Raw genomic sequence first — 13,727 nt, forward strand, 5'->3', positions numbered from 1 at the left:
GAATCCGCGGAATACCGGAACAGATCGAGCCAGCTCACTTGGACCTTTACCTCAAGAAACTTTTCTCTCAGCTCTCCCCTTCTACTCCTGAGGAACACCTTCTCCTGGACAGAGCCCACAGGGCGCTGAGACCCCGCTCCCAGGACCCGTCCCAACCCAGGGACGTCATACTTAGAATGCACTACTTCACAGCGAAGGAAGAAATCATGAGAGAAGTCCGCCGCCTTCAATCTATCACCTTCGACAATGTTACCCTTCAAATTTTCCAGGATCTTTCCCCAATCACCCTAGCCAAAAGGAGAGACTTTAAGCCTATCACCACACTTCTTCAACAGCGACAAATTAAATACCGTTGGGGATTCCCCTTTCGCATCCTGATTTGGCATCAGGGCTCAATGCTAATGGCCAGAACTTTCTCTGAAGCCCACTCCCTACTCCCGAAACTTGGAATTACTACCGGTCTTCCAACCCCTTCTGAGTCATCTGTTCTCCCTCAGAAAACAGCAAGACCCCCGTCACGTCAAGCTCCCAGTGCTGAATGGTCCACTGTGCCGACATCATCGCCACCACCTGATGAAGCTTCCGTGACTTGATTACCATTCTCAGGTTTTGTTTTCTCTGTAATTTGTGTTCTTCTCTTACCAATGGGCCCACACCTCTAGTGAGGTCTCCCCTCATTTTGAGGGGCTCGCAAAGGAACACTACTTTATTCCGTAACGTCTCACAAGTTAAAATCCCGTTATGTTTTTGTATGCCACTTGCTATATTATTACATGGTTAGGTTCATCTTGTTTAATATTGTCTGGGGGACCCTAGCTCCTGGTAGATCTTTAACCTTTTTTCCACTGTACTGTGCTGCATTATATTCGCTAGTAGTACTGTTTATTAGCATCTTTGTTGGGTGCTCTTGTGTCGCAGACCCTCACTACAGGTGCCTCCTGATGGCCCAGGCTGTCATCTGCCTAATCTTCCCGCTTTATTTATCCACCTAACCTGTTTTGAATGAGGGCTGTTACATGAGATCACCCGATCAGTTATCAATCTTTGTTTTACTGCACTAGCAACTGATACCTCTTTTCCATGAGTAATTGTTAAATATATGGTTATATGGTTCCAGTATTTCACTACAATACCACTTAGTGCTATTCTACTCTGTTTAATTTCAAAATGTTTGGTTACACTGATATGTCTTGCTCCATATTTCTACTCTTCGCTATACCTTCCATATTTCTACTCTTCGCTATACCTTTGCCCTCTTCCTCTTACACTCCCTACCATCCCCCTCCTATACTTCACCTCAACTCCCACCCCTTACAATATTGCACAAATTCATTATCCCCACCCCCCTCCCAGGTTGCTTCGCCCAACACCCACATTTAATCCACTACCAAAGCCTCTATTTCAGGTAACCCAGAGGGATACACCCCTCTGACCCATTCTTTTTGGCCGGCGCGATGCGTCTGCTGGATGCCTCGCCACGCTCCCCCGGAGCTGTTAGCTCCTATGCTGACCTATGTACTCCCCCAGTACATAGTATCCTCTCCCGATGTCGGCACCACTGGTCCCGGCCTACTCTGCCGTGTGACTTACTTCCTACCCTTTCCCCTCCTTTTCCCACCACCAACCTTCCCCTTTTTCAAACCGACCACATGAAACATTCAGATATGACTTTCTCGTCTACCCCCCCGTGTACTGCACAACCCCCCAAGTGCCCTCCTGTCACTTTCTTGAGACTTCCCACGGCCCCCTATACATTGGGCTCTATCTCTATCTTTTTCCTTCTTACCTCACATGGGTCTTAGAGTTCTCTCCTTTAATGTAAAGGGCCTTAACACCCCCCAGAAGCGCGGTAAACTCTTTGCCACTCTCAAACTTCATACAGGCGATCTAATTTTCCTACAAGAAACGCACTTTCTACACAACTGCCACCCCGAGTTACGCTCCAAAATTTACCCTAACACTCATCATGCATGCGACCCCTCAGCCAAGAAACGCGGAGTGGCCATTATGTTTTCGCGCCACCTTACATTTGAACTCATTGACTCACTCGCTGATAAAGAGGGTCGGTTCCTCATCTTAGTAGGTAAACTTAACAATAAACTCTGTACCCTGGTTAACATCTATGCCCCTAACCAAAACCAACATCGTTTTTTCTCAAAACTGGATACTTTGCTGACACGACTCCGTCAGGGGGACCTTATAGTAGCGGGAGACTTCAACACCGTCCTAAATAGCTCTCTCGACCGCTCTTCCCCTGTGGCTGCAGCCCTACCCATTTCAGACCCACTCTCCTCTAAATCTCTCCTCAGTCTCATGAAGTCCCAGCTTCTTTATGATTCCTGGAGAGTAAAAGACCCAACAGCTCGAGACTACACGTTTTACTCCTCACCTCACCAATCTTATTCCCGCATAGATATGATCCTGCTCAGCCATGACCTTGCCTTAAACCTCCAGGAGGCCCGGATCCATCCCCTGATTTGGTCTGACCACTCCCCCATTTCCATTGATCTTTCTGGCCTCACACCTCGTCCACGCCCCATGACATGGCGCCTTAACGAATCTCTCCTCCACAATGTAGACATAGTATCCCAGCTTAGATCACACCTAGAGACCTACTTCGAATTAAATGACTCACAGGAGATCTCTAAGTCTACTCTCTGGCTGGCGCATAAAGCGGTCATGAGGGGACATCTGCTCAGCATGGCCTCCAGGAATAAAAAAGAAACTCTCTCCAATATCAATAAACTCTCACTCCAACTGCATGATTTAGAAATCCAACATAAGATGACCTTTGACCCTGCCACGTTAGTGGCCTTACATAAAACAAAAGCTCAACTGGATCTCCTTCTCTCCAAACAAGTTGCCAAGCGACTCAAATGGCTTCGCCAAACTTTCTATGAGAAAGGAGACAAAGCAGATAAAATTCTGGCATCACGTCTCCGCACCGCTAGGACGAATAATAATATTGTCTCGATCCGTAACTCCCACAACCAGCTTCTCTACGATCCTGCGGCCATCAGAACATCCTTCCAACAATATTACACAGAATTGTATAACCTCCCACCCTCCCCCACCTCCCCAACACAACAATCCAATGCCACTCTGATCTCAGAATTTCTAGCCAACTCCAAACTTCCGAAATTACCCCACCAAGCTCTTGAACATCTCAATGAGGAGATCTCGATAGAGGAAATCCAGCAAACCATTAAAGGGCAAAAAAAAGGCAAAGCCCCAGGCCCCGATGGCTTCACGGCCGCTTATTATAAGAAGTTTTCGGGCTTGCTTGCTCCCCACCTGCGGTCCCTTTACAACAATGTTCTTCAGGGAGACTCCTTCCCCCCTGAAATGCTCGAAGCTAGAATTGTAGTAATCCCCAAAGAAGGGAAGGACCCCCTCCACTGTGCAAGTTACAGACCAATCTCCCTTCTTAACCTTGACTTGAAAATATATGCCAAAATTCTGGCGAATCGTTTAAACCAATTCCTCCCTTCCCTTATCCATTATGACCAAGTGGGGTTTATCCCGGGACGCCAGGCGAGAGATAATACCAGAAGAGCCATTGACATTATCCACGTTGTCAACTCAAGGACCTCCCCAACTATTATGCTCTCTCTCGATGCTGAAAAAGCATTTGATAGGATCTCCTGGGACTTTATGAGGGCCACCCTTGAGGCCTTTGGATTTGCTGGCAGCTTCCTCACTGGCGTCCTGGCATTATATACGACTCCCCTTGCCAAAGTTTTGATTAATGGTATACCCTCAGACCCGATCTTGATCCAAAACGGCACAAGGCAAGGTTGCCCCCTATCACCCCTTATATTCGCTCTGGTGATCGAACCCTTGGCTTCCCAGATTAGATCCAATCCCAACATTCAGGGGGTGCAGGTGGGTAGCATCAACTCCAAAATTTCTCTTTTTGCAGATGACGTCCTCCTCTCTCTATCCCAACCAGCGATCTCCCTCCCCAATCTCTATGAAATTCTCCAAGCCTATGGGATCACCTCTGGTTATAAAATAAACTATGCAAAATCAGAGGCCATGCTGCTGCATGTCTCCCCTCGGGAAACGGATCTCCTCCAGACAACCTTCAATTTTAAGTGGCAAAAAAGAAAGATCAAATATTTGGGAGTTTTCCTCACCTCACGCTATGACCTCCTCTTTCCTGAAAACTTCCCTCCCCTTTTCGCTAAGATGCTCTCTGACCTGACCTCCTAGAAACGCCTCATTATCTCCTGGCTGGGCAGGATCATAGCAATCAAAATGTCTATTATACCAAAATGGTTATACCTCTTTCAAACACTCCCGGTAGCAGTTCCTGCCTCCTTCCTTTCTAACATACAAAAATCCCTCATCCGTTTTGTTTGGAATCACAGACCCCCACGGATCTCAGCCAGCATTCTCAAACGACCAATCTCTTCTGGCGGCAGAGGTCTCCCCGATATTAAACTATATTACCTGGCCTCCCACTTTTCACAAATTGTTACCTCATATGCCCCCCCAGGCTCCACTTCCTGGCTCGATATAGAATCGGCTTATACTACCTTGCCCTATCTTACACCCTTATGGGGTCTCTCCCCTGCACATCGCCCTCCTGCATCTAAAATGCTCCCTACTATCAAGTTTGACATCAAGCTATGGGATTTTTACTCCTTTAAACTGAAGCTTACCACACAACTATCCCCCTTAACCCCCATATGGCACAATCCTGTATTCCCTCCTGGACTCTCCGCCGCGAGAGCTCGTCTTTGGAATAAAGCTGGCCTTAAATTCCCGATAGACTTCTCCAAAGCAAACCACTGGCTCCCACTGGCAGAACTCCAACGTCACTCCCCATCCCGCATACTTAGTCCGTTTGAGTTTTTCCAAATTAGTCATTTTTTGCGGTCCCTGCCACCTACCTATGTTTTGCGAGATTTAACCCCCTTTGAAGATATTTGTAAAAATCACCCTAGAGACAGAGGCTTGATATCCCAACTTTATGGTATATTTATTGCTGCTGTCCTTCCTACCCCGAGGGCACATGAGGCTGATTGGGAAAAGGATCTAGGCCCCCCTCCGGACGATGAGGCATGGGACGACATGAGACTGGGGATAGCCAAAAGCTCCATATCCACCAAACTTAAAGAAACCTCTTATAAAATCTATTACCGTTGGTATTATACCCCTACTCGACTCCACAGCATGTTTCCCTCTTCTTCACCTTATTGTTGGAGGGGCTGTGGCCACAGGGGAACTATGCTCCACATATGGTGGACCTGCCCAACTATCTCCTCCTTCTGGGATGTGGTTTGTGGCATTCTAAACTCTCTATTTGAGGCTCCCGTCGCAAAGGACCCCTGGGTGTTTCTACTATGCTATCCTCCTCCAGAACTTGACAAATTTTCCAAAAAACTAGCCTCACATATACTGACAGCGGCTAAATCCCTTATCGCGCTAAACTGGAAAAAAACGTCCCCTCCCTCTCTAACAGCCCTTAAAAAACAAATCTGGCATGTCGCAGCCATGGAACAGATTACCTATTACCTCCATGATAGAGGCCATGTTTTTAACCAGGTTTGGGCTCCTTGGCAGTTTGTGGAAAGCTCGCGTCCCCCTAACAATTAGCCCCGTGATAAGGACCCATGTGGGGTAAGTCCAGCTCCCTTATACGCTTTGCCCCCTTATCTTCTTGAGTCGTCTACACACTCTCCACCCCCTGAGCTCTTTCATATACCTGCTTTGTGGTCTCCCCCCCCCTTCCTCTCTGACTCCCTTCCCCCCACTCCCACATTTCACACTTTCACTACAGTTATATACAATTTGATACCGCATATAAAATTGTAAAAATGGTTGTCTCATTATAAGCTTCTATGTACATGTTGATTCAATTGTTTTGACTGTTTTTGTACGTCTGTTCAATAATAACACTCTTATTCCCTGTATTTGCTTATATGACCAACCAAAATAAAGAATTTTAAAAAAAAAATAGTAAATAGGAAAGAAGATAGATTGAAAACTGGGACAATTTGAGTCCTGTATCAAAGCCAGCAGAAACTACATAGTTTTCATGCATATACCTTTACTAAAGAGAAAAGGTGTCCTTCGAGTTGTATATTGAATTATATATATATGGGCAGAAGAATTATATATATATAGGCACTTCCATATTTGATGTATCCATTTGTCTTCCTATACATGACATCTGCAGCAGTTAGGAGAGTCACCACCCATAAATCTATAGAGTTATTCTGGGGTTCTATGTATAAAACTAAATTGAGTGCTTTTATTGTGTATGTTACGGAAGATCCTCTTTGGGACTTAAAATACATCCTCCCAATGTTCATTATCAATTGGCCCTAAATCTTCTTCCCATGCTTTACTCTCAGGAAACTGTGTTTTTCCAGGTTGACACTAGCCAGTGACAAATTACAGAGATAAGTTTATTCTACTCAAGAATCCATAATAATCGTCTAACTGTGAAAGCTGTCTCTATGGGGAATTATTTCTAAATTGAGAATATGTTTAAATTACATGTAGGAAAAAGTAGCTACTCTTGGAATACAATGGTCTTCCAAAGCAAGCTCAAACAAATAGATTTTTTCACTCTACAATCATTGCTAAGGACATGGTGTAACTTCCAGGAATGCTGAGTAGACACTGAGAGCATATCAGGAAGGCTGGCATTACCCCATAGGGGAGTAACAGGAGAATAGTGGTGTGGACAGGATGCAACATCCTAAAAAATCTTACACACAGTAATAACGTGGTTCTGTTTTGGACCCCAAAGTTTTTAGAGAATAAAGTCAATAGATGATTTTCGTGGGTGATGATGGATCTCTCACCCATGGCCATATATGCTGGGGTTTCCTGGCAGGAAACTATAAGTAAAGATTAGGTAAAGCCAATTCATTATGTTCTACCATAGTTTGAAGAGTTCCATAACCATATATAGGCCTCACTTCACGGCAAATGAATGAAATCATTAAGTTTTTAAAGTGTTTAAAATGTGTATTCTGAATAAAGATTGGAGATGATTGAAACACATTGAACAGCTTTGGTAGAACAATCATTCTGAGTAAATTAACCGGACCTAATAGTGTCAATTTCCACCAAGAGCTCTGTGTTCCTTGATAAAAAATAAATGGAGGAAGTACATTGAGGAACATGTACTTCTCTGGTTTAATTAAAATAGTCTACCCAGAGAAGTCCTGGGCCACCCATCTGCCTTTTTCCTAGCTCCCTCATCTAATGCCAAAAAATTGCTTAGTACAATTAATAATCTGATCAAATCAGGTTACTACATGTAACACAGTCTGAAATTAGAAATGTCCTTCTGCTAGATACAGAATAATATAATTCCCCACTTTTAAACCTAAACTATTTCTTGTTATTTCTTATAACTTGCCCTGGGCTCCAGTGCCAGGGAAAATAAGGCAGGCGAGGGAGGGTAGCCTTGCCCTGTACCTCTGTTTAGTGGGAAATCAGTCCACCTGTCCTAACTATTACGTGTGGTCCAGCATATAACACCTGAATCCATCCACATTTTAAATGTAGGTCCTTTTCAGAACAGCTCAGAGGAACTACCACTCAATGGAATCAAATGCTTTAGCAGCATCAAATGAAGCTACGACCCTGGTGCCCTTATTCTCGTGGTTCATGTACATATTGCTCAAGACTCTCCTGAGGTTAAATGCTGTAGATTGTCCAGGCATAAATTCTTATTTTCTATAACAATACATAAAATGGGCCTACATAAGTCATAATCAGTACAGTCCTTTCTGGGTTTTAATATCAGTATGTTTGTGTTGCAGGAGAGAGTGTTTACATTGAAATCTTCAAATTCCCCACAATGTCCCCTGGATCCTTATCCCCATTAAGTTATATAGCATTGCTCCTCACAGTTACTGTAGACTGACCTTTCTTTCTCTCATCATTACATACCATTGTGGCTTGTTGACAATACAGACCCCATTTTTTTGTGGCTGCTCAACATTACAACTTGATTCTCTGGGACTTAGAAAGCGCAATGCAAGGTTGTACTGGAAAGCCACAGGTTGCACATCTGCCTTAAATTATTCATAACTTTCTTTTTGTCTCAATAAACCACCACTACAGAAGCAATATGAAACTATTGTGAGCATTTTAACTGAAGGACAGCAAGTGTCTCCTGGCAGAGGGCTGATTCACAATGAAGGTTGATGGTTGGTGAGCATATGTTAGTATTTTATGGTATTAGTTTAATGTTCTTTAAAGTGTTCCTTTGAAATGAGAAGCATAATCATGGAGAGGAAGAGAATCCAGGTTTCAATTTTCAGATGAATCAGCCCACATTTAACTTGTTTGATTTTAAACATTTGAACTGCAGAAGAAACAAATACTATGTAAAAAAACAATTTTCTTCAATTCTCATTTAGACAAACATTAATGGAAAACTCAAATGACAATGGCTTCATGTCAGCTTTTTTTAAACAAATGAATTCACTGTAAGCTACCTGTGGGAATAGCTGGGTGTAATTTTACAAGTATGCATATTAATGGACAATATTAACATAAGATATATGTTGCTGCTTGTTAATGTAATACCTAGGTATTAAGGCTCCATGTACTTCCAAAGAATTTATATAGCAAAACACCTTTACTTGTGTTAGAATATAACTCTATATAACACCTTTCGCAGATAAAACTGTATATAACACTTTGTGCATTCATAAACATACTCCCCCAGCATCAAATAGAATACAGTAAACTGCATTATAGCTGATCTAAAATAAATGCACAGGTATTAATCACTCTAATTAGAAAACATATACAATTTATTGACACATTAAAAGAACAACTTGAACACCATTCTGTGGAATAAAATCAAGATTGAATTATAAAGTATGTAAGTATTTTTTTATTACACACACACACACACACACACACACACACACACACACACACACAACACACACACAACACACACACACATATGTTTGTGCTGGATCCAAGTTGGTGAGTTGCCGCAACTCGATCCCTGCCCATCCATCCAGCTCTCAGACAGGCTGTTACCTGGGAGCTGCCTCTTCAGGCTCCCTCCTCCTCCTCCTCCTCCCTAGGAACCCACGTGATCGTACATCTGCCAGACCGCCAGAGAACAAGAAAATAAGAGAATGCGTGCACACAAGGGAAGGGAAGCTCTTTCATCCACAGCCATAATCAGCACCAAAGGACTGGAGAGACACACCAAGTGCAGCAGCATCTTCCATCATTAGATCTGTGGCATTGTCCTGCATCTCTTGGGTTAGACCTAACTTGGACTGAACTTTTGCCAGTTCCCACCCCTAACCCATCCCTTTGTGAGCCTGCAGTTAAATTGCATTGTGAAGGAAGAGCCATGCTTGACAAGTGGATGTCTTTTCGTCAGCGGAGATCAGGTTGTGGGGGCTGATCAGGACCGATTCCTGACTTCTCAAAACACACTAGTGCCCTCTTGCACACCCATCTTCCCCACACACTGTCCACCCAGGCGTGCATGGATTAGTTGAGAAGATGCCTGTGATGAAAGGGCTGCTGGCCCCGCAGAATACTTTCTTGGATACTATAGCTACTAGATTCGACGGAACCCGTAAGTGATATTAAATGCACTCCACAATATAATAATGTCACCCGTTCCCCATGCCTGTTCCAATGAGTGCTCTGTTAGGTCCACGCATGGATCAGCTATTGCAATTTAGTGTGCTTGTTGTGTATAGTTAGTTAAAGCGTGCAAGGCACGTTTGTGCATCCAACCTAGGGTGTCTGGTCTTTGTTTAATTACAGCTAGGGAAAGAACAAAGGTAGAGCTCTTTCTGCTTATGGATCTGAAGTTTATTTGGTGCCAGGGTTTCAAGTAATCGTTTCTTGCTTAATAATGACATAATTACACCCTTTCGTTGCTGGTAGAGAGCATATTTTAATGCTATTGGGATCTTCACGACCTATATCTTTGTTAGAACGTTTTATTGTAGTACACTGTTGTAAATTTTCTTATCTTTGGTATTTAGTAGAAACCCAATCCCCTGAAGTGCATGCAATATTGCATTATTAAAATAAGGTAGATGACAGTTTAACCCATACAGGGTGCCGCTGGTGTGCTCAACGTTGCGATTAAATATTTACACAAACCCGAGGATTCTAAGAGCATGCTGGGATACAAGGAAGATGTAAGGCAGTAATTCATGTTTCAGACCACAGTATATATAAAAATTGTGTATTGCTATAATTTAATAGATGTTTCTATATATGTTGTTCCAAGAGACTACATCTAATACTTTACTGGTATCCAATGCGTTAAATGATGATTAATTTGCACTAAGTCTATGTCGAGAATAAATTGATATGCTTCTTATTAATAGATAGAAGAAAACAAACAGGAGGGAAATGGCTTGTTCGGAATAATTGATAGATCAAGATATGGCTCCTTTGGCATTAAAACAACCCGATCATCTTATACATTTCTTCCTGCAATGCAACTCAACAGTTCTGTCTTAGAATAAACTAATGCTTGAACACAATTCATCGTTTGTGTCTGGTGATCCGTATTGTTTTTTTGCCCAAGGGTGGTTACATTTACAATTTAGCTGCTATGAAAGTGCAGACTATTAAACTATTCTGCTTCTTCTTAGCTCAAACCACTTCAGTAACCCCTCAATATCCAGCTGGTTAGCATGTTCCACAATGCAATTAGTAAGGCAATGATGTATGTGTAGCTTGAAAATGTAATTACATTCAATGTAATAGGAAATAAATAGATAATGCAGGCAGATTGCGATTCTAACATGCATATCTATGTCAAGCAAGGAGTGTGAAAAAAGTGTGGATTCTGTTATTTGACATTTCTTATCCCTTGTTCTTGGGTTTTGTGTGTTTTGGAGCTGTCACAGTCAGCACCATGGACAGAGTAAACTCATATTCCGACACGTTACAATGTCTGCCCGGCGGTTTATACAGAGTGAGCAGCGGTATCTTACAACGCTGTAGACAACAAGCTGTTTTATTTCAACAAATAAGTAACCACAAGCCTTAAAAAAAACAAGTGCAGGACTGTGCATCTCTAAGCTCAAGTACATGAGGCATATTACATAAGAAAATCAGCAACGTATCCTGAGATATCCTGAATAAACATCAATCTCCAGGAAGCTGAACTGTATGGAAATCATATGAAAAACTAAGTTTGTTTATTTTATCTAGCTAAGATATCCAAATGGTTTCATATGTGTTCTGTATTCAAATGACTCCTTATGTGTTGTTTTATATGAAAGGAGCACAACCCTATCCACAACACAGAGTGACAATACTATAGATTCCTGCAGCCCAAAGGTGGCAATCTAAATGTATCAGTGTCTGCAAGTTGGCACAATTGGGTCTTGTATTGTGTTTTTTTTTACAAATGAATAGTATGTTGAGTTGGACACATTCCTTTGCTCTTACATTAACCAAAATGATTGGGACAAGATTGCCTGCAGTAATAGTTAAACAAATAAATGAGAAATCTTGGATATTTTTTCATGTGTAAAGCCTCAAGTTTAAATTAAACACAGCTAGAGGAAAAATTAATTAAAATGCAAAAGTAGCTGTCTGTTATACAGAGAAATGATTTATAAACATGGGCTGATGTTTTTGCATAAGAAACACACAAACAAACCGGCAAGAAAACGCATGCACAAACAGATTTATTATTGTTAAACATCTATCCACTGTAACAATTATGTTACATTAACACAGAGATATATTGATATGCCATGTGTGTCTTTTGTGCAATTAAACGTGTGTTATATGTAGGACTCAGGTCAGTAAATACATAATGCGGAAAAAGGACCCTAGGCAGATTCTGAGAAACCTTTTGAAAGACTTAGAGATCCTAAGGTTCAACAGACTTTGTTGAAATGGATCTACTGGAAGTTCTACTGCTATACAGCTGATTGAAGAGAAGTTGACCAATCCTGCTATAGAGCAGGGTTTCTCATGTACCCATTTGTAATCGGAAATGCTTGTAAATGCTCTCATGGTAAATACTGGTAAATGTTGTGATAGTAAATGCTGGTAAATGCTGTGGTGGTAACTGCTGGTAAATGCTGTGATAGTAAATACTGGTGAATGCTGTCATAGTAAATACTGGTGAATGCTGTGATGGTAAATAAATACTGGTAAATGCTGTGATGGTAAATACAATACTGGTAAATGCTGTGATAGTAAATACTGGTGAATGCTGTGATAGTAAATACTGGTGAATGCTGTGATGGTAAATACAATACTGGTAAATGCTGTGATAGTAAATACTGGTGAATGCTGTGATGGTAAATACAATACTGGTAAATGCTGTGATAGTAAATACTGGTGAATGCTGTGATAGTAAATACTGGTGAATGCTGTGATAGTAAATACTGGTGAATGCTGTGATGGTAAAGAAATACTGGTAAATGCTGTGATGGTAAATACAATACTGGTAAATGCTGTGATAGTAAATGCAATACTGGTGAATTCTGTGATGGTAAATACAATTCTGGTAAATGCTGTGATGATAAATACTGATGAATGCTGTGATGTAAATACAATACTGGTAAATGTTGTGATAGTAAATACTGGTGAATGCTGGTAAATGTCGTGATGGTAAATGCTGTGATAGTAAATACTAGTAAATGTTTTGATGGTAAATACTGGTAAATGCTGTGATGATAAATGCTGTGATAGTAAATACTGGCACATGTTGTGATGGTAAATGTTTACACACACTAAAGTGTGTTCTTTTAAGCTACGTACAATCTAGATTAATATAGCATTGTGTCTAGTATCCTAATGTTGAAACAATGGGGGAAGCAACAATAAAACACATCTGTCTATGATATATGATGGGTATGTCAGGCAGTGGAAGGGTTAAAGTGGTCTTTACGATTGACATTCCTTTGGTAATGCTTGATTTGCCTGGATATCCTATGCAAATGTGTTTGCATACAGCACTTGTTGGTGAGGGTGGGAGCAATTAACCCTTGCAGAAAATTCAGCCAATCACTGAGGAGACATATTACCAATTTCCTGGTAGAAAACTCTGTTCTCATGCAGTAAGGAAAACTTCTTATTGGTACTCTAGGAAAGAAAGTAATTTGTTCCTACATTAGTTTTTTTATTTTACTCCACCCAAAGCAAAATAAAAAAAATGACTTTGGGTGGAGTTCGGTTAATAAAAACTAAGTAAAAAACTTTACTTAGTTTCCATGCTCTGTTTGTCTCATCGCCAGGCACTCACTCTTACAGTCCGACACTGCATTCCACTCTCCTCTTACTCTCCAGCCTGTTTGCAAGGAGAAATTATCAGAAAAGAGACATCAACACCCATTTGGCTGGCTTCAAATAGACTGAGATGGAAGAGAAGAGTGGAGTACAGTGTTGGAGCCATTGGGACTCTGGTAGATCCAGCAAACTGAGAGAGGCAGTAAACAGCTATATTTTTAGTGTTGGGTGGAGTCATCCTTTAAATTAACCTAACTTGTAACTCTTTAATTTCCAACAACATGGCAAGAGAGATCACTTTTTAATGCTTAGACTTAACTATTCAATTTCTAACAAAATTTTAAGAGAGATCACTTTTTAATGCTTAGACTTGCTTTTCTTAAGTACAGGTTGATTTTTCATAAGACTTCTTTTAAATTTTCTTTTTACAGATCCACTATCTTTAGAAGAAGTAGGTAACTCATGGTTTTGTAGCTGTTGTAGAACTATAAGTTCCAGCA

General features: G+C 41.4%; 1 protein-coding gene across 2 annotated transcripts in view; it reads left to right on the forward strand.

Moving 5' to 3' along the window:
• The first annotated feature begins 9,117 nt into the window (after positions 1-9,117).
• LOC142097853 (voltage-gated delayed rectifier potassium channel KCNH8-like) overlaps positions 9,118-13,727 on the forward strand; it is a 512,774-nt gene continuing 508,164 nt past the window's right edge. For both annotated transcript variants that reach the window (XM_075180059.1, XM_075180060.1), the window contains exon 1: positions 9,118-9,586. In XM_075180059.1, coding sequence (XP_075036160.1) covers positions 9,511-9,586 — 76 coding nt within the window. In that variant the 5' untranslated portion in view covers positions 9,118-9,510. The remainder of the gene's footprint in view (positions 9,587-13,727) is intronic.

Source organism: Mixophyes fleayi, chromosome 7, assembly GCF_038048845.1.
Source record: "Mixophyes fleayi isolate aMixFle1 chromosome 7, aMixFle1.hap1, whole genome shotgun sequence".
NCBI lineage: Eukaryota > Metazoa > Chordata > Amphibia > Anura > Limnodynastidae > Mixophyes > Mixophyes fleayi.